This window comes from Nelumbo nucifera, chromosome 3 (assembly GCF_055504915.1).
Source record: "Nelumbo nucifera cultivar China Antique chromosome 3, China Antique-T2T, whole genome shotgun sequence".
In the NCBI taxonomy this organism is placed as follows: domain Eukaryota; kingdom Viridiplantae; phylum Streptophyta; class Magnoliopsida; order Proteales; family Nelumbonaceae; genus Nelumbo; species Nelumbo nucifera.
In genome coordinates this window covers 54,612,999-54,633,876 of record NC_142651.1, presented here as the reverse complement: position 1 = coordinate 54,633,876, position 20,878 = coordinate 54,612,999, and the positions used below count along the sequence as shown (strand labels likewise).

The 20,878-nt window shown below is 37.8% G+C and overlaps 3 protein-coding genes across 3 annotated transcripts; 2 read left to right on the top strand and 1 right to left on the bottom strand.

Moving 5' to 3' along the window:
• Nucleotides 1-296: 296 nt before the first annotated feature.
• On the top strand, nt 297-4,886 carry LOC104600958 (eukaryotic translation initiation factor-like). The gene is made up of 5 exons (XM_010264130.3): nt 297-571; nt 968-1,136; nt 1,294-1,419; nt 4,479-4,544; nt 4,635-4,886. Exons 1-5 carry the CDS (start codon nt 399-401, stop codon nt 4,680-4,682), a joined length of 582 nt encoding a protein of 193 aa, XP_010262432.1. The 5' UTR covers nt 297-398; the 3' UTR covers nt 4,683-4,886.
• Nucleotides 4,887-6,035: 1,149 nt separating this feature from the next.
• Nucleotides 6,036-6,947, bottom strand: LOC104600957 (protein PROTON GRADIENT REGULATION 5, chloroplastic-like). The gene is made up of 2 exons (XM_010264129.3): nt 6,518-6,947; nt 6,036-6,365 (listed from the first exon to the last, which is right to left on the bottom strand). Exons 1-2 carry the CDS (start codon nt 6,797-6,799, stop codon nt 6,261-6,263), a joined length of 387 nt encoding a protein of 128 aa, XP_010262431.1. The 5' UTR covers nt 6,800-6,947; the 3' UTR covers nt 6,036-6,260.
• Nucleotides 6,948-14,275: 7,328 nt separating this feature from the next.
• Nucleotides 14,276-19,926, top strand: CESA4 (cellulose synthase A4). The gene is made up of 12 exons (XM_010264128.3): nt 14,276-14,435; nt 14,548-14,746; nt 14,832-14,950; nt 15,120-15,189; nt 15,269-15,416; nt 16,040-16,652; nt 17,053-17,190; nt 17,295-17,420; nt 17,525-17,737; nt 17,940-18,452; nt 18,633-18,983; nt 19,107-19,926. Exons 1-12 carry the CDS (start codon nt 14,370-14,372, stop codon nt 19,686-19,688), a joined length of 3,138 nt encoding a protein of 1,045 aa, XP_010262430.1. The 5' UTR covers nt 14,276-14,369; the 3' UTR covers nt 19,689-19,926.
• The last annotated feature ends 952 nt before the right edge of the window (nt 19,927-20,878 follow it).

Sequence of the window (20,878 nt, the reverse complement as noted above, 5' to 3'; positions counted from 1 at the left end):
AGCAGAATCGGATTAAATCCGAATCCGACCTGAATCTGTTAGGATCCGAATTCGAATCCGAGATCTTCAAAACCGATCGGATTTGGATCAAAGTCGGACGTAATCCTTTCAATAATCGGATCGATTCGGATTTTGCCGAAGCCAATCCCGGTACAGCCCTAGCCCCTGATGACTAATGAGTGCTCAGATTTGAGAATCTTTATTGATTTCATAATTCATACCCAACGTGTCCCTCGCACGTGCTAATTCAGTGTGTATGGGTTCACTGGCTCGAGTCGTAACTTTTCCCTCATCCCAAACCCCACTATAACGAGCCGCCCGAAAGGAAATCTGGTCTCTTTCTTCTCGTCGGGAGAACAAACTACAAAGTGGGAGTGGAAAAAGCAAGAAGACGAGAGATGACTAGCGAGGATGGGCGTGAATCGAAAGGGCCGGAGACGAAGCAGACGCATCGGCTGGAGAGGAAGTGGACGTTTTGGTTCGATAACCAGTCGAAGTCCAAGCAGGGTGCCGCTTGGGGAACCTCTCTTCGCAAAGTCTACACCTTCGACACCGTCGAAGAGTTCTGGTGGTATGTACGAGTTCAAACTTAGATTCTTAGATACCTAAAATTTATTTATTTTTTTCTGTGAATTTATTTATTTAGGTTCGAAAAAATAGATTTTTTTTTTTATGATTTCCACTTCCTATAATGCTTCATTTGTATTCTCTTTTAGTTTTATGCTGATATGGGTTTGGTTCCTATGAAATTAGAGATTTGGGTTTTGTTTCTGCTTTTTTTTTTGTAATTTCTTTACTAGTTCAATATTTGTGCTACTTCCCCCTATTTAGTTTCTACAAAAGCAAATTATTCAGTTTCTAATTTTTATGGAATTAGATGCAGTACCTTTGTATTAACTTAGTCCAGACCAAAATTTTAAGCAGAATGTGAATTTTGTACCTAGACATTCATAAATTCTCCTTGCAGCTTGTATGATCAGATATTTCGGCCTAGCAAGTTGCCGGCAAATGCCGATTTGCATCTGTTCAAAACTGGGGTCGAGCCTAAATGGGAAGATCCAGAATGTGCCAATGGAGGCAAGTGGACTGTTACCAGCAGCAGAAAGGCCAACCTTGACACCATGTGGCTTGAAACTGTGAAGTTCTGAGCTTTTATTGCTTTTGATCATTAGTCTGAGGTTTTCTTGTTATTTGCTTTATGTTGTGGTTATTTGCATTTATAATCCATTTAAGCAAATTTGTGGTATAGTTACTTTATTGACGTGTTCTGTTATTAATGGTTTTATTGACTAGTTGATGGCTCTAATTGGAGAGCAATTCGATGAAAGTGATGAGATCTGTGGTGTTGTTGCAAGTGTTCGCCAGAGACAGGATAAACTTGCATTGTGGACTAAGACATCAACCAATGAAGCAGCTCAGGTTAGATTTATGCTCCACTTGACAATTTGATATTTGAATTGTCTTAGTATAAGCACATACATTAATGCCATTTATTAGTTACTCTATCCGTCTGGTTGTTAGACATCTTAAATCTGGTTTTACAGTTCGGAGCTAAGATTGAGCATACTACAGCCTTCTTTTGGAATTTGACTTATGGTTTCATTGTTGGTGTTATGGTTGCATAAGCAAAACAAAACCTAATTTCCAGCTCCCCCTGACTAGGTGCATATATTTGATCATCCAAGGAATTTTTTATAGTGTGTCATTAGGATAAATATGCATTGCCCTCCTAAGCTCAAGAATCCCACAGGGAAAAAATAAATAACTAAATGAAGTGCTCTTTGTATATAATATTTGTGCTTGTCAACTGTGACTGGATAATTGGTTTTTATAAGATTTTTGATGTAAAATAGATAATAGATATTCTGATGCAAAATGGGACATAAGTAATAATCATTGCTTTGGAATTTACCAGCCACCTTATAAGAGGATAGTTTTAATTGGTTAAAGATGCATTCTCATAACTCTTTTGGTCTTAGTTGGAGTATTATATGGTGCTGAGTCTGAGTTTTAATTTTTTGGTTGGTCTAATTTATGGTCCTAGTTTATTTATGAGTGGGTTTCTAAGTTATTCTTGGAGGTGGCTTTATTTCTCAGTTTGGGTGTAAGTGCAGTTAAGCTTTCTCTGCAAGTATATCTTTGATTACATTTATCATTGAATCTTATTTCAGTCCTAATAGAAGTAGGATAAAGAGTTGACTTTATAAATAGAGGTCTTAGGCAGATCTCAAATAGCATTTTTTGTATCTGGTTTATTAGAGATTTGAGTTATTGGGGTGCTTTCTGAAATTAATAGTGTTTTGAGAGTTTTGATTTGTAAATTTTCTGGTTTCACTTGCTTCATATTTGCTGTTCTTATCACTTCTACAGTGAGGCAAAATATACCTAGGAGGCTAGGACCAGTGTGTATTGTTTGAAAATACTTATTTTAGGTCTGATTTGCTTCTGTGCCTTATTCTTAGATCTTCCTTTATTCTGTCTTGATTATATTGTATTGTTCTTTTGCTTCTACATTAACATGTTATACTTGAGTTTCTATCTCGTTTACAGAGATGCATTAAATGGCATGTGAGGCATATTGGTTGCCAGTTGCCTAGGGTAGAATACACACATCTCATGGTGCTGGCTTAGAGCCTCTTCTTACTTGAGATATGCCCTATTAGCCCGTGCAGCTCACTGGTGGTTTTCTGACATGTCTCAGACCTTAAATCTTTTCCTTTTTCATGTTTTTTTCTTTCCTTGAATCTCATTTCCCCCTTGTTACTTTGTTTGGGGTAACATTCCACTTGATAGGTTTTGACACAATTTATGGGCATCAACTACTTTGTTTAAGCCAAAAGAAAAAAAAAAAAAGAAAAAACATTTCACTTACCAGGTTTGACAATTTTTTGTTTTCAGAATCATCATTTAGGGCTCTATTTACCTTTTTAGCATGAATTATGTATTTCGTTTATATATATTGAAGCATTTGTTTTTTTTTTCTTCTCTTGATGTACATACATAAGAGATTGACATAAATTGTGCTGAGTATGAGTAGAAATACTTTACATGACATTCAGAAAAGCAGCCATTACAAAATTGGCTGGGTAGAGATCTACAAAAGCATAGAGCTTCCATGGTGCACCTTCTCTCTACCCATCCAATTTACGATAGGACATCATCTATATCATTTTTGAGCTGCAGTGCTTGCAGAGTCTTACACAGGACCTGGCTCGATTGCAAGCTGAAAATGAGCAACTACATGTGATTGGGGCAGATATTGATGGTTTGCATCAAGAGCTAGTGAGTGCCTGAATGGCTTTTGAACGTGAGAAGAAAACAAATAAGCAAGTAGAGCAGAAACAAGCAATGGAGAAGAACAATGTTTCCATGGCTTGTGAAATTGAGAAACTCTGAGCAGAACACCTGAGTGTGGAGAGGTGAGCAAGGTGTCTTGGTGGTGCAAAGCTATGAAGCATTGAGAGTAAGCTCTGACCTGGGATACCCAGGTGGTTCTTTTGGTGATACCTACAGTGGAGCATGGGGGGCTTATGATGCATGTGGTCCTACCTGATGCTGAACTCTGTGGTGTTGGGGCTTTTAGACATGGTGGTTGGATTCATGTTGAGGAATTGGTTTTAGTTTTAGCTTCTTGGTGGGTGAGAACAGCAATCTTTCCTAGTGAAGTTTGACACTTGTCTGTCAGATTTTTTCCCCTTCATTTTGTGGCCTACATTTCTTTTTCTGCCACACTTCTTTTGATTTCCCTGGGGCAATATGATTACAACAAAAAAAAAAAAGTGCATATCTATTACTTATAGGTGTCAAAGAGTTCTAGAACTAGTGGTTATAAATTGTAATGCAGTTCTTGTGTTTCTGTTATATTTTTATTATGATTTTAAAAGTGAACAATTTCTTTTAAATCCATGGACCTCAAGTTTTATGAGGTAACACATAATTGTATTAACTCCACAAAAAATTGTCGTTGTACAAATATATCCCTTGCATAACTAGATGCTGTACTTTGGGACAAAAAGTTACAAACAATCAGAAAGACTATATATCACCTATCTAAGCTGCATTATATAAAAAATGGAAAAATGAAAACAAAATAAAGTGATGTTGGAAAGGAGGGGTCCTTGAGTTCTTTGCTGATTGCCAGCCATGAATGAATTTTGTCAATGCTTTTATTAAAATATCTTCCTATTGTCAAGGGTCTATCTTGATATATTCTTGAATTTCTTTCCAGTCATGAATGGATTGTCTCAATTGTGATAGTTCTCTACCTGTAGCTTTTCTTGTTGGCCTTGTTTGTTTCCCTATGTACATCATCTCATGTACTTTTCTCCATTAATGAACACACACACACACACACACACACACACACACACACACACAAAACAAAATGCTATGGATATGGAGCCCTAGTTCAACTGCTATTTCAATTATCTCCGGGTTTTTATTTGAGTCTCTTACATTACACGTATCATATCGAGCAGATGAGCATTGGAAGGAAGTGGAAGGAAATAATTGATGTTACTGATAAAATCACATACAGCTTCCATGTGAGTGCCATTTATGATAAATTCAACAATTTCTTCCTGCTCAGATTCCCTCTCTCCTCTCTCTCTCAACCACCCCTTTGGCTGTTGCAGGATGATTCCAGGAGGGACAAATCAATCAGAGGCCGATACAATGTGTGAAAACTCTTGGGCTACATGAAAATTATACCCCAACAGGCCAGCCTCGCTTTTGTGAAACTGCAATGAGAAACTTGATAGCATTTTTATTTTGTCTATTTCTTCAAGTGGAAACATCAAGTGCTTGAAATGTAAAACTTGGATGCACTTAATTAGTGTAATGGATTGATATTTATTCGACTTAATATTTGCCAAGTTTTTTATTAAGTGCTGTTATTTGTCAATCTGCTTTTATTTCACCTTGTGTATAATTCAGACCCACAGTGTTGCATTCTTGATTGGTCTTCTCCCAAATTCTGCATATTCTTAGGCATGTGATGAGACTATTGAAGAATGTAATTCTTATCAAGCAGCACAGATCTAGTTGGAGCTATCACCTGGAGTGCTGGATGGATGCTTTGATATGCATTGGGAGTTTCATTCAATGGAGATGTTATTTGCCTGGAGACTTGCAATTATTTTTGAGACTTGGTACTTACATGATATGAATCATATAATAATTGATATGATAACAAATTGGTCAGGCATGTTCTGGCAGATGATGGTTGGAGGGCTTCAAGCCTTCAACACAGGAAATCGTTTCTAGGACATGAAAAATTAGTTTGTGATGGTTTTACTTCCAAGGCTTACATCTGAAGGGAATGAACACCAAGGCAATCACATGCCTGTAGACAATGCAGCATTACTATATCTAGGGTAATTGAAGCTGAAGACGAGTCAGATTATAACGGAGCTCTTGCAAAAAGGTTATGGCATAAAAGGCATTTAGCTTGAAGTGGCTTGAAAGCTTTGCATGAAAACATTCTTTGAATGGTAGTGCTACCAGTGAGACTGTTGATTTTATAGACAGCTGCTTAACAGATGAGGCATGGGAATGCGTTCCGCACCTTTAGGCCAAGCTGTTTATTTGTTGCAAGCCTGGGCATCAGCTTTAGTGGATCCAATCGTGGGAAGCCTGGATCCCTCCTACCTTTTTATAGCCCTATTTTCTCTCTAAATCTCAATACATCCCAGCCAGGAAAGAGGGATAAAATGACAAAAAATTTGGGGAGATATCTCAAAAGCTACATTTCTGTCTCTCATTGTGATACTGATTCAAGGACTGAACGTGGGCAGAGAGTTTTTGTGGTTCTGGAAACCTTGCACAATTCCAATTTGATGTCAGAAATTACCCGTCAATGGAAAAATTCACATATTGAATGCTTCCGATTGTTTGCTTTGATGCATGTGATACTTGAGAGTTGAGACTGAAGGCCCTGATCTCAGTCTCAAACTCAAAAGATTATATATTTTCCTACAGAAAATCTTTTCACACAGACCGATAGAGAAGTCTTTCTTTCAGAAACAAAAAGAATATAGCCAACTACATAAGATGATCTTTCTTATAATTTTCTATATTTTGACGGAGAACAGAAGACTTGGGGAGGGGGGTTGACTCAGAAGGGAAATGAAAGTTCACATGAAGCAGAAGGGAAACCCAGACGAGAAATGTATATGCATCTGGTGTTCCTTACACAATACATAGCATTACAGTTTCCACTTTCCCCCATGAATAAATAAATAAAAAAAAGTAGATTTTTCTCAAGCAAGGAAACCAAGCCGTTCTCCATTCTTCTTTGCCAATCTAATCAACCCTTGTCTTTGTTTCGCATCTGCTCCTATTGATTTACAGAATTCTGTAATGACCTGAACATAATTTTTTTTCAAGTCCAAATAAGATTTGAAGATTTGATTCTTTTAAATAGAATTAGTCCAGAAATTTTGAGTCTGCAGAATACCTCAAACAGAACAACTGATACTGATGATATATGAAGAAAGAACAGCTTAAGAAATGGTACCTGTGAGTGTAAGGCAATGGCTTTGCCTCTAAGCTGGTTGAAGCGCTTCTTTCCTATGATATTCCGGGTGAGAACGACGATGGGTGCGAAGAGACCCTTCCCTTCATTGACGTTCTTCATCATGGGCTGCAACCTCACAGGCTTTGCAACTCGAACCACTGCTGGAACTGATTTGCTGGCCAGAGTGCTGTAATCTTCACCCACCAAGGAAGTACCCCAGCTTCCATGAAAGGAAGAACAGAGTTCTCCTTTGAACCCAATTGCCGAAATTGCTGTAGTCATGTTGAACAACTCACAGAATGACTAGTTCTTCAGCTACGCCGAGACCCAAGGGGATTGTTTCCTGATCAGTTGGTTTATTGTAACAGAATTGCTGCCTCTGTTCAGGTTGCTTTAGAATCTAGAGTTGTTCTGGTGTAACTCTGAGGGCCTTTAATTTTCTTTGGCTGGAGTTATAAAGAGAGGCTGGAGAAGCAAAGGGAGCCACACATTTAGGAGGATTGGATTTGAGTTGGTCTCTAGAATCTAGCATTACGTGGGGGCCAATTCTTGTCTTCTAGATGCATTTAACATATGACTAGAAAACAACAGTCTCTTCTCTGTGAACCTCTCTCTTAGTCAGGATCTTAATCAGGCTTCTCAAGCTGGACACGTGGCACAGCATGTCATGGTGTGGGCCAACCATTCAAAGAATCAAGAAGAGAATTATTCTGATCGGATGGTCATCGGTGAGTGCTAGCTTTTGTTTGACCAGAGAAAGATGCCACATGGGCGGTAAGGAATCCCCGCGTTTCATTTGACCAGCAGTGACAGTTCCGAGATGGAACTGTTAACTGTTGTCCACCACAAATTGGGGAATTAGGAAATAGCTTCCGTGGATTGAATTGGACCATTGGAAATTGGAACTTGGAAGGTTCCTGATGGAATGCAGGAGTGTGAAATGGAGAGAGTCGGATTCAGAATCTGATGATGTAGCTTTCTGTTAGCACTGGATTGATTACAACTTCAGCATTCGAGAATTTCAATAGACCCCTTTGTGTTTGATGGATTTAAGGCTCGAAATTGATTACGAGGCCGTTTGGTATGGAGGTGTTGCATTGCCATTTGGGTTTTGGGTTGGTCTATACAAATTTGTGAGGAATATGTATTGTTATTTCATATATGAGTGTGATTTCAATTCTAATTTCTAAAAGATGCATCTCTGCAACAAGCAAGGTTCAAAGTATCAACACGTATTGGCTGATACGGGCCGATACGTATCGTTCCGGGACTCCACTGATACGCCCCTATAGTGGGTGTATCGGGGGTCTGACTGGTTCAGGGGATGGAGGAGACCTAAACCGGCCCCCTGAATTGGTTTCAGAAAAAAAAAAAAGTTTCGATTCGACCGATATGCCCATACCGATGTATCGGGCGTATCAATATTTTGAACCTTGGTAACAAGGTAAAATCTATGGTACCAAACAAAAGAGTTTTGACCAATCAAAGCACCTCATGAATTTTGATGAATACCACCTGATTGATCATCTCTTTTATGGTATCATACTGGTTTATTGGCTGGAAGTTTTTCTGGTATTATGTCTTTCTGGTATCATAGTCGAACCCGTGTGAGAAACATCAAATTTAATGTTTGGATTAGAAATAATATTTGTATTGAATTATACCCAAAATGCAACCCCAACACAACACCACTGTACACCTAAAATTTTTGGATTTTTGTTCTTTTCATGAAACAGAATTTCAGAAGCTTTGTTTCCAAAACTGAAATTTAAAATCTCTGAAATAGAAAAAAAAATCATTTGATTAAAATGAATTAAAGATAAAATTCATTTTAAAATGAAATTAATTAATTAATTAATTCAAATTTAATATATTCATTTTACTTATTACTGATTTTCTATATTCTATATGACATGATAATGGGTTATATTTTTTCTGTGTTCAATTCAATAGAGAAATAAATAATTTTGTGTTATTTTATTAGGGAAGAAAATAAATCAAAACTACCAAAATATATATAATTTTTCCTATTTTAAGTCGATATGACAAACTGCTAACCAAGAGAACTTCTACAATCAAATTCTGAAATTCTCAATTTCAAAGGAAGTAAATTTAAATTTTTGAGGTTTTACCTAAATTAATTTCTTAGAATCTTCAAAATTTGCTCAAAAAGTGATTGGACTTTTGGTATGTAACTTGAGTAAATACTTTGTGACAATGTTAGGTTTACCTGGTTATCCAAAATTACAATAAATTTTAGTTAAGAATATTTCTCTTCTGAGAGACTACTGAGACATTATGATTTTCATTTACGTTTTGAAACTGAAATTTCATGGATCTTACTAGTTATATCTGGGCTGTCAATGGACCGGACGTTGCTCTAATATGATCCAAATTCAATCCAATTAGGTATGTTCTTATTGGATCAGATTTGGATCGAAATTTTAATTCATTTAGTTATTGGATCTCTCTCTCTTTCTCTTCGTGGGCCAACCAGGTTTCACATTGTCACCGATTTAGCATTCATGGCACGATCAATCAAATGGGCTAATCTGTTTTGATTTGAATCTCATTTCAATTTAGGCCATTATCCAATGTTGGTTTTGGCTATCTTAGGTCTTGGAAATAGATTTGATATGGTCAGGGGGTGGTCATGAGTCGAGCCTTTTATAAGTTATTCGAGTTCGGTTTGGTTTAGTTTAAACTGAGTTTCGAGTCGAATCAAGCCTGATATATAAGCTTGTTTGCTAATCGACCCGAGCTTGAGCCTAGTGAAGCTTAGTTCGTGAGGCTCATGAGCCTAGCATTAAATAAATAATTTTTGTTATATATACATATGTACATATATATAATAAATAATTTTATTATATATAATAATAATTTTATTAATATAATATTTTTAATTTTTATGTATAATAGTAAATAATTTTTATAATTCTTAATTTTTTGTCTGAAAAATAAAAAAATAGTTATATATATAATTTTTATTTTTCAAAAAAAAATACTTGGCTTATAGTAGAGCTCAAGCTCAAGTCTCTAGCTTGAATCAAGCTCGAACTCGAATTCGGGCTTGATACTATTCCTGCGAACCAAGCTCGAATAATTAAGTATTTGGTTCGGCTCGACTCGAATCCACCCCTAAATATGGTCCTAACCTTTGAATTTCTTTTTCATTTTTTCTTTACAAAGTGATCGCTTTTAAACTCGAACATTCATTCTCACACTTGTTAGCTCAAGGTTTTAATATTGCATTACTGAGTAACCTCAGCAAGTAAATTTGTATGTAGACTTGACTAAAGGGAAGATCATGTAATACCTGGGCTGGTTATATATAGCTTTCAATAAGCTATTGGAAGAGGCTTGTCTGGACCAAAATTTGTAACAGCTCAAGCTAATGGGTGTGCAGCTAGTTTTTAGAGACTCAGAGGGAGGATCAACAAAGCAATGGCAAGGGGCCGGAGTGGGTTTTTCATCAGCTTTTGTTGCAGAGTTTCAGGAAGATCCAAATTGAAGGAGACTTTCGAGTTATAATTGAATGTCTTTTGAAGAGAAATCCTCCCCCTTATTGAAAATTTGACAAAATTTCAACCCTAACTCGAAAAAATTGCACCCCTAGATATAAGTATGTGCATGTATGTAGGGAATGAGTGTCTCACACCATCTTTACCGTGCATTGGGAACATTTTCCCATGAATGATAATATCATATATAATGGGAAATGTTCTCAATGCACACCTGCGCTGTGAGGCACGTTCTGTGAAGAACAGATCCAATTTCATAGAAAAGCCAGCTAAGCAGCCGATTGGCTAGCAACTATAAGTATCTGTTTGGGAGCTCTGAAGTGCAATACCTTCGTGGACAGCTTATAAGTTATGTTTGGTGAAAAATCCCGAGAGTCCAAATTATTTATTTGTCAGTTATGAGCATGGTTTTTAAAACCGATTCGGTGACCGAACCGGTCATGGGTCCGGTTACCGGGTTGAATATCTGACCGTTTGACCTGAATGGTCAGTTCATTCGGACAAAAAAAATAAATAAATAAATAAAAAGCAGTCAAAACCGTTAGAATGATTAACCGGCCGATTCAGTGGTTTACTGACCAAAATCAACGGTTTTGGAAAAAACGGAACTGGTCAGGTGACTAGTTCCCAATTTTTCCAGTTCGATCCAGTTTTGAAAACTATGATTATGAGTTATGAAACCAACCATTACGTCCCAAGTGCAAATAAACCACTATCACATATTTAGATTGTGTAGAGACAAAATCATACACAATACTGGTTCACTTGTGATGGATTATTATCATAGCTGAATCCTCTGCTCAGCCCTTCCGGACCAAAATTTTCACATTTTTACAGAACATTATTACATGGGCTTATAGCTTTTCTGATGGGCCCTTGTCAAGCCAAAATCCATGAAAGACTTTCCAAACGGGTATTAATTGTAGTGTGGTCATGGTAGCTGAAAGCAAAGCATCAACAATGAAAAAAAAAAAAAGCCATTCTGGGTTAGGAGGAGGTAGTTCGCGAGGCTCATCAATTAAAATTGACAGGGATAAAGTCGAACGGTCCGGATTGCATGACAAAAAACCGTCCCTGATCATATACGGTTAATTGGTTGGATTCATTTTATGGCAAAACCCAAATCTGCAAAATCAGGAATAAGTTACCCAATTTGTGACAAATGCAAAACCGAGTGAACCAACATAATTAAAACCATTTTAGAGAAAATGTCATGTCTCACCCGAGGGTTTGGTGACTGAATAACATGTGATGCGATTGGCTACTCAGCCATATTCACACACTTATTTTCGCACCAGATTTTTGTTTCCATTTTTAGCCCGGCCTAGAAATTTCTTGGTTTTGGCTCAAAGCCTGGGCCATGATCACTCTTAGCTGATTTTATGATTTTATATTTCAGATATAGAAACGTGTTTTGCAGACCGTAACCATGACATTCTTTCCTTTTATCTTATGAGGCTTTACAGTTGGGTCCAAGTTTGTTTGAGTTAGTTCAGGCTGAAGTTAACCCTAGTCCCACCTGTGGCTAAGGTGTTGACCCCCAGCCCCAACCCAACCTTTGAACGTCACACTATGAATCCAAACTTAACCCAATACATTTAAAGGGTTTTGTGAGAATTAGAAGTTTGGAATTGGAATCAGAATGGTTCATCTCTAATGTTTGGTTGGATGGAATCGAAATTTCATTTTCATTTTTATCCTTAATGGAATGGCCATTCCCCTCCCCCTTTCTTGGGAATGAGATCCATTGTAACTAATTTTGCTTCTAATTCCGATTCCAGACTAAACCAAACAGGTGAAAGGAATAACCATTTTGATTTCGGTTCCAATTCCAACCGTAAACCAAATTGACCCTAAAGTTCTTTTGATCTTCGTCTAATCACCACTCAAAAGTTGTATATTTCTAATAGGGTTGGCATGGGCTTGATCTGATTGCCTCAGCTTCTTGACTTCTTTTGACTTTTAAAAGGTGTCATCTCTTATCAAGTATAGGTTAGCATTGGCTTTGCCAATACTATGCTTATGGTCCGGAGGAAAAGGTTAAGGTATTAAGGGATACTATACTATAATGAAAAGGGTGGGCAGTTCACATTGTGCCAGTAGACCCTGTTCACAATGTTCTGTGTAATGAATTATATAACCAATCATGAATGGTTACACTACCCACACCTATGACGTATCCATGGCACACTCTCATACTTGTATGTTCTAATTTATGGGGAGATATTTCTGATGTGCAGCTATGGTGTCCTGTGGATAAGGGATCCCAACTACATGATGAGCAGTAGATTTAGAGGTGTAAATCGAGCCGTATTGCCTATGGCTTAGCATGAATTTGGACCGGTCCGACATAATGGTCCATAGGCTGTGCCAGGCTCGGTATGATCGTGTGGGTTATACTGGGTTTAGGGTTTTAGGTCCATGGGCCAGGCAGACACGACATGATCAAGTGGCCCAGCCCGCGGCCCACGACACTGCACGGGCCCACATGGGCTTGGGCCATGGACCGTGCGGGGCCAACCCCCCAAGTTATCCTAAGGGATGGTCTGCGGGCCGGCATGGCCATTTTACACCTCTAAGTAGATCTGGGCTCCCACTATGCACCAAGTTGCATGGGATATATTCACAACAAAAATTGTGCCAACATATATGGTCCTAACATAATGATATGTGTTGGAACCCATCATAAGATTAGGATCCACCGTGGATGTGGGGACACAAATCACGTTAGAACAATTTTGTTGTGAGCGGATCAGGTCTCATATGCATCAATTAATTAAGTTACTAATCCCATATTATCCTAGTAGCTACATCTATTATTAGTAGTCTAGTATACAACAACTTGCCCGTGTGATCAAGGTTTTAAAAAGCTAAAGGCTTTGTTGAGGTGTAATGACCCAAAAAGCTGAGGCTTAAGCTTCAAGGCATAAGCTTCAAAGTTTAAGAAAAAAAATTAAATTTGTAAATTTATGAAAATAATTTATAATATATTAAATTAACATGATAGAAGATATACATATCTATAAAATAGAAGTTTATAAGCAATGAGTTTTGGCATTTAAGCATTAAATAAAATAATAACTAATCAACTAACAATTAAAAAACATTTTATATTTCATGTAAAAAAATAATTTAGAAGAAAGGAAATAACTTTGTTGATTTGATCTATGTAAATAATGATGATGATGATGGTGATAATAATAATAATAATAACAATAATAATAATAATAATAATAATAATAATAATAATAATAATAATAATAATAATAATAATAATAATAATAATAATAATAATAATAATAATAATCTCATTTGATTTATTCAAAAGAAACTAAGAACTTGATTAATCCTTTTTGTATTGAACTATCTTAAAACACTAAGAAAAACTAATAGAGAGATTGATTTGCCTTATTAATTTTTCACTTTACTTTTTTATTTGGTCCATAATTATTGAAGTATTTATTTATATGTTTTAAATTATAAAAATATATATTTTTACATTAAATCACTAATTAATCATTGATATTTGAGGCCTGCGCCTTTGTATGCCTCACGCCTTGAGGCTTGAGGCTTACACCTCATTTTGATAAAGGCTTAAGCCTCACATAGGCAAAATCTGTGCACCTCTCCTAAGGCATACACCTCATATCTCAAGGTTTAAGCCTTTTAAAACAGTGCCTGTGGTAAGGTTGATCCTTTCTGCTTGGGCTCACATTGCCGGGCCGGTCCGGCCTGGCCTGAGAATTTAATATAAATTATATAATAATTATTAATATATATATATATGTATATCATACAAATAATATTTATGCTATATATAAACATATCCTAAAATATGTATAATATAGTTATGGAAATATTATCTATAATCTTAATAAAAATTGAGGGTTTCCTTCAAACAAAAAACATTATTTACAGGATAAATTGGAGTTGAAGAAACAAACACCATTTGGTGGATGTTCAATCTCTCTCTAGCAACCATATTTGGTATAAATAAAACCCAGAAGCTCTTGGGCTGAGTTTGTCGTTTGTGGGCCTTTGGCTTTGGGGGTCAGGATGCGTGGAATTGAAATGCAGAACAGAAGAGCGTTAGCTCCAACTCTCCAAGCACCCAACCCCTGGCTTAGAGTCGAAGCTAGGTGTTAGTCCATCCTATTAACGTCTCCTCGACTCAACTTGGGACGTCTCAACTCACGGTTGGTAAAGAAAGAAACAAGATTTCTTACATTTCACCACCCATAAAAAAGATCTCTTCCGTCTCTCTCTTCCGCTCAGGAGACAGGACTCTCGCCTTCACATTCTCTTCAGCCTCTGCTTCACGTTTGCACACCATGACCGGCCTAATCGCCGGTTCTCACCAGAGGAATGAGCTCCATGTAATGCATGGTGTTGAAGAGGTACGCGTTGTATTTAATTCGATCTTTCACTGATAATCTTTTCAGTCTCTGTGATCTGTATTTGGATATCTTCATCTCATTTGCATTGTCGTGTTCATGCATAATCCGGCAGCCTCGGCCGGCCATACGCCAGTCAGTCTCGAAAATCTGCCGAGTTTGTGGCGACGAGATCGGATTAAAAGAGAATGGGGAGTTGTTCGTGGCCTGCCACGAGTGTGGATTCCCGGTGTGCAGGCCTTGCTATGAGTACGAGAGGAGTGAAGGGAGCCAGTGCTGTCCTCAGTGCAACACTCGTTATAAACGTCATAAAGGTTCTTCCTCTTCTTCTTCTTCTTCTTCTTCTTCTTCTTCTTCTTCTTCTTCTTTCTCTAAATTAATTAACTCTTGTTGTTGTAGGTTGTCCTAGAGTTGTGGGAGACGATGAAAGCAATGGCGATGCTGATGACTTCGAAGATGAATTTCAGATTAAGAATAACCGAGACACCCCAGATCGTCATCATGTCGTTAATCCCTCGGTAAATAAAACCCACTTATTGTAAAATCTGAAAACTGAAACCGGTTTATTAAAAACTAATCTCTAACCTTACTATTGGTAATAAGCTTGTCGATCGAGTTTTCTAGTATAATCAAGCTAAAAGAACAACGGAAATTGAGTCGTAATTAGCTAGAGATCTCCGTTTGCAGGAAAATGGGGACTACAATCCACAACAATGGCAACCCAATGGGCAGGGTTTCTCTTCCATTGCTGGAAGTGGTAAGTAAATTCAAAATTTGATATAGTAAGTTCTTCAGCCAGTAGAATTAATTGCAGGATTTCTATTGTTGTTTTGTAGTTGTTGGAAAGGATTTTGAAGGAGAGAAGGATTTCAATAATGCGGAATGGAAAGAGAGGGTAGACAAGTGGAAAGCCAAGCAAGAAAAGAGAGGTTTGGTGAGCAAAGATGATGGAGGAAATGACAAGGACGATGAAGACGACATTCTGTAAGAATTTCTTCATTGTTCTTCATTGTTTATGCGGGTTTCTGCATGTATATCTTAATCATATGGGTAGGGCTGCAAATGGATCCGATTTAATCTGATAATCTGATTCAAATTTATCAAATTTGATTCATTTATATCGCCTTTGAATATGATAACCAGAAAGTATTGAAAATTCGATCCATTTATAAATCAAATCAGATTCAGATATTACTTGATTTGAACTCGAATTCTCGATTCACTAGGGTGCAACTTGGTCACGTTGGACCCTGTTTAATGCCAACGTAGGCCCGAAACTGAAACTTGGGCCTAATGCCAGAAACTTATCTAAACTATTGTATCTGTGTAGTCCTGTTGGGCTCAGGTTGGGCCTTGGCCCAGTCTGATAACAAAAAAATCAAGCCCAGACCATATGAAATTTTGGGTTGGGTCAGTTCAGACTCGGTTTGGCCTCACCCAAGTTGCACTCCTATATACATTTATATTCTTGACCATATAAAATTTAATTTTAAGTTATATATATATATATATATATATATATATATATTTAAGAGGGATAGGGATATGGACAAATCTATTTTTGCCTTGCAAATTGAATTGAATTGGATATTCCTTGTGTCCACCAGGATGGCTGAAGCCCGGCAACCATTGTGGAGGAAAGTCCCAATTCCGTCCAGCAAAATCAGCCCCTACCGCATAGTGATTGTCCTGAGGCTCATTGTACTCTGCTTCTTCTTGCGGTTTCGTATCTTGACCCCAGCAAATGATGCTTACCCACTGTGGCTCATCTCTGTAATCTGTGAGATATGGTTCGCCTTATCATGGATACTAGATCAGTTCCCCAAGTGGTTCCCCATTACCCGTGAAACGTACCTAGACCGCCTTTCCTTGCGGTTCGAGCGAGAAGGCGAGCCCAATCGTCTTGCTCCCGTTGATGTCTTTGTGAGTACTGTTGATCCACTTAAGGAACCACCCATCATAACAGCTAACACAGTCCTATCCATCCTCTCTGTGGACTATCCGGTGGAGAAGGTGAGTTGCTATGTGTCTGATGATGGTGCTTCAATGCTTCTCTTCGACACATTATCAGAAACTGCGGAATTTGCGAGGAGATGGGTACCATTCTGCAAGAAATACAACATTGAACCACGGGCTCCTGAGTTCTACTTCTCTCAAAAGATTGACTACTTGAAGGATAAGGTCCAGCCAACCTTTGTGAAGGAACGTAGAGCTATGAAAGTAAGCAAGCAATCTGTAACGATTACTAGATGATTTGGTAGAAGGCTAGCCCAGTCTAGGTTGGGCAGGGCCCAGGCCCAGGCCCTTATCAATCACCTCTAGGCTCTAGCGGTGGACCAATGAATCCATACTTGAACAGGTCAAGCCCGCCCAACCCAAGGCTTGGTTGATTGGTCATTAGTTTTTGGGCTAATTGACTTCTGGCTGCAAAAGTCAAAGCCCCAACTAGGTTCAAATCTGGCTGATTGGGACTACTTGTTATGAGAAGATCATTCACAATCTGGCTACGTATTGTCTCAATTGTCTAGCTCTCTAGGAGGAGCTAGGCTCAAGCTTTTTATTTATTTTTGTTAGGTTGGGTTGTCATAAGTGGTTGTTTGTTGTGGTGTTGAATTTTCAGAGGGAATATGAGGAGTTCAAGGTGAGGATTAATGCACTAGTGGCAAAGGCACAGAAGAAACCAGAAGAAGGTTGGGTCATGCAGGATGGAACACCGTGGCCTGGCAACAATACAAGAGATCATCCTGGCATGATTCAGGTTTCATTTGAAAGAGTTTTCTTTGATTTTAATCTTTCTATGTCACTTGAGAATTTAAACCATTGGAATTGATGCAATTGCATTGCTAATTAATAACTTTGTAGGTTTATTTGGGAAGTCAAGGTGCACTAGATGTGGAAGGCAAGGAGCTGCCTCGACTGGTGTATGTCTCACGAGAGAAACGCCCTGGATATCAACACCACAAGAAAGCTGGTGCCATGAATGCTTTGGTGAGTGGGTTGTCTGAGTTCATTGTGTGAATTATTAACAGAAGGTCCTTGGGTACTGATACAGAAGTTTGTTGTGTTATGGCATTGTTTTATACAAATACTAGGTGCGAGTCTCTGCAGTGCTAACAAATGCACCCTTTATGTTGAACCTGGATTGTGACCACTACATCAACAACAGCAAGGCTGTAAGGGAAGCCATGTGCTTTCTGATGGATCCTCAGCTTGGAAAGAAGCTATGTTATGTCCAGTTTCCACAGAGGTTCGACGGTATTGATCGCCACGATAGATACGCTAATCGCAATATAGTGTTCTTTGATGTAAGTTGGCCTACTACCTTTTTTTTCTTGGCCACTAGAAACTCTATCGATCTATCCAACAAAGAAATAAAAATTTGAGTTGAAAACAAATCCATGCAACTTGAGACAAATACTAGCTTATTAATCAATGGATTTGTAGTCCTTGGAAGTGATCAAGCTCTCATAAGAAAATAATGCACCAAGTGCTTGTTTTTTGTTGTAGATCAACATGAAAGGCTTGGATGGGATCCAAGGACCAGTCTATGTTGGAACTGGTTGTGTCTTCAACAGGCAAGCATTGTATGGCTATGACCCACCAGTGTCTGAAAAGAGACCAAAGATGACTTGTGATTGCTGGCCTTCTTGGTGTTGCTGTTGTTGTGGTGGATCAAGGAAAAAGTTGAAGTCAAAGAAGGGAGAAAGAAGTTTGTTTGGAGGGTTTTACAGCAAGAAGAAGAAAACGATGGCAAAGAACTATTCCAAGAAAGGCTCTGCCCCTATCTTTGATCTTGAAGAGATTGAAGAAGGGCTTGAAGGATACGATGAGCTAGAGAAATCATCTCTCATGTCTCAGAAAAACTTTGAGAAGAGGTTTGGACAGTCACCTGTCTTCATTGCTTCAACACTTATGGAAGAAGGTGGTCTTCCTGAGGGTACCAACAACACAACCCTCATTAAGGAGGCTATTCATGTTATTAGCTGTGGCTATGAAGAGAAAACTGAATGGGGAAAAGAGGTGTGTACTGTTTATCTTTAGGACTCCAAATGTTGTGGATCATTTAGTTCTTAAGACCAACATATGATCAGAATCCAATCTAGTGGATTGATCAATCATATGTCAATTTCTATAAAACTAGCTTTGGTAGAGTTTGTAATTCCTACTAAGAGGTTAGCTTGTGATTTTTCTTCTTCACAGATTGGATGGATTTATGGCTCAGTCACAGAAGACATATTGACAGGATTCAAGATGCACTGCAGAGGATGGAAGTCAGTGTATTGTGTTCCTAAACTAGCTGCATTTAAAGGTTCAGCTCCTATAAATCTTTCAGATCGTCTGCACCAAGTTCTCAGGTGGGCTCTTGGATCAGTTGAGATATTCCTTAGTCGGCATTGCCCTCTATGGTATGGCTATGGAGGAAAACTAAAATGGTTAGAGAGGCTGGCCTATACTAACACCATTGTTTACCCTTTAACTTCCATTCCTTTGCTTGCCTACTGCACCATTCCTGCTGTCTGTCTTCTCACTGGAAAGTTCATCATTCCCACTGTAAGTAATGTTAGAACATATTTCCTGTCTACTAAAACTAGTTATCTCTTTTGGAGAAATTCTATTATATATATAGGGGTTTAAATCATCATTACCATTCTAACCAGATTCCATGATTTACAGCTGAATAATCTTGCTAGCATATGGTTCATTGCCCTCTTCTTGTCCATCATAGCCACTGGTGTGCTTGAGCTCCGATGGAGCGGTGTTAGCATTCAGGATTGGTGGCGCAATGAACAATTCTGGGTGATAGGAGGTGTCTCAGCTCATCTTTTTGCCGTCTTCCAAGGCCTTCTTAAAGTTCTTGCAGGAGTTGACACCAACTTCACTGTAACTTCAAAGGCTGCAGATGATGCAGAGTTTGGTGAACTGTACCTCTTCAAATGGACTACACTTCTCATTCCTCCTACAACACTGATTATCTTGAACATGGTTGGAGTTGTTGCTGGAGTATCGGATGCCATTAACAATGGTTATGGCTCATGGGGCCCCCTATTTGGGAAGCTATTTTTTGCCTTTTGGGTCATTGTTCATCTCTATCCCTTCCTCAAAGGACTAATGGGAAGGCAGAACAGAACACCTACCATTGTAGTGCTCTGGTCAATTCTTCTTGCATCAATCTTCTCCTTGGTTTGGGTGCGGATTGATCCTTTCTTGCCTAAGCAGACAGGCCCAATTCTTAGGCAATGTGGAGTGGAGTGCTAATAATGTTTGGGACCCATATCTTCCTCTCTTCTTCTATCTATTTCTTCTTGGTCTGGTCAGATATTGTTTCTTTAAATTTTCATGTCCTTGAAAAAGAGTGGCTTTGATTTGTATATAGTCTTTGAACGTACAATGTTATGGTCATAAGATGAAATTTTGTTGTTAATGCTGCCAATGACAAGCGGCCATTTCCCCTAATGTATGGTTTAAAATCTATAAGAGAAACAATTAAATTGGATTTGTTATTGTCTCCCTTAAATCTCTTAGGAGAGAGCTTCCAATCTGCCCAAAGAAGATGCTTATGACTATGATCAATGAATCTGCAGTTCTCTTTGGCATTCTCTAGATATGCCCCCATTCACAATATCCAAGCTAATATTGATGTTGAAGTTTTATTTTCTATGCACCTAGAAAAGGACATAGGAAAATTAATCTCCTTCAATTTATATTGGTATAGAAAAGATGACTAGAAGATCTTAAGATTCCTTAAGAAAAGAAAACTTCTACTTTAATTGAAAAGAAGGCTTAGTCACCCCTTACGAATATTCCTTCAACATTAACTAGTAAAGTCTCAAGTTTCTCTGAGCTTCCAAAGTATAGAGAGTAATTCCTTTTCTTCTTCTCAATAAGACATAATTAGCTCCAATTAAAAGAATAACCCCCTAGTTAATTGTGGGATCAGAATTTCATTCAAGATCTTACCATGAGATAAGAAAACAACTTGATATTCCTTTTAGTAAACTTGATCAATCTAGCTTACTAAAGATTTTCAGAATTGGGAATAAAGTTTCTAAATTTTATTCTATGATATAAAAATGTACTTTCAACAGATTGTTGTACAATGACTATTTATGAAGAGAAGTTCATATTGGTTGTGTATACATCAAAATATACTAAATTGAAGATTCCATGATGGAGTTGTAGGGATAGTGCATTTTACTATTTTTGGTAAAATACTTAAATCACCTCTGTTTTTTTCTAACAAATTCTTTAACCTTTGCTGTATTTGACCTCTCCAAATTCATCCCTAAGGGTGATCATAGATCGAATTTTGAGCCTAGGTTACTAATTAAGTTTTATATAATAAAACTTATATAATATAATATTTTATATTATATATGATCCAGCTATGGATTTATAAGTATTGTTTTTTTTCATTTATTTATTTTGTATGTTTTGTTTTCTTATAA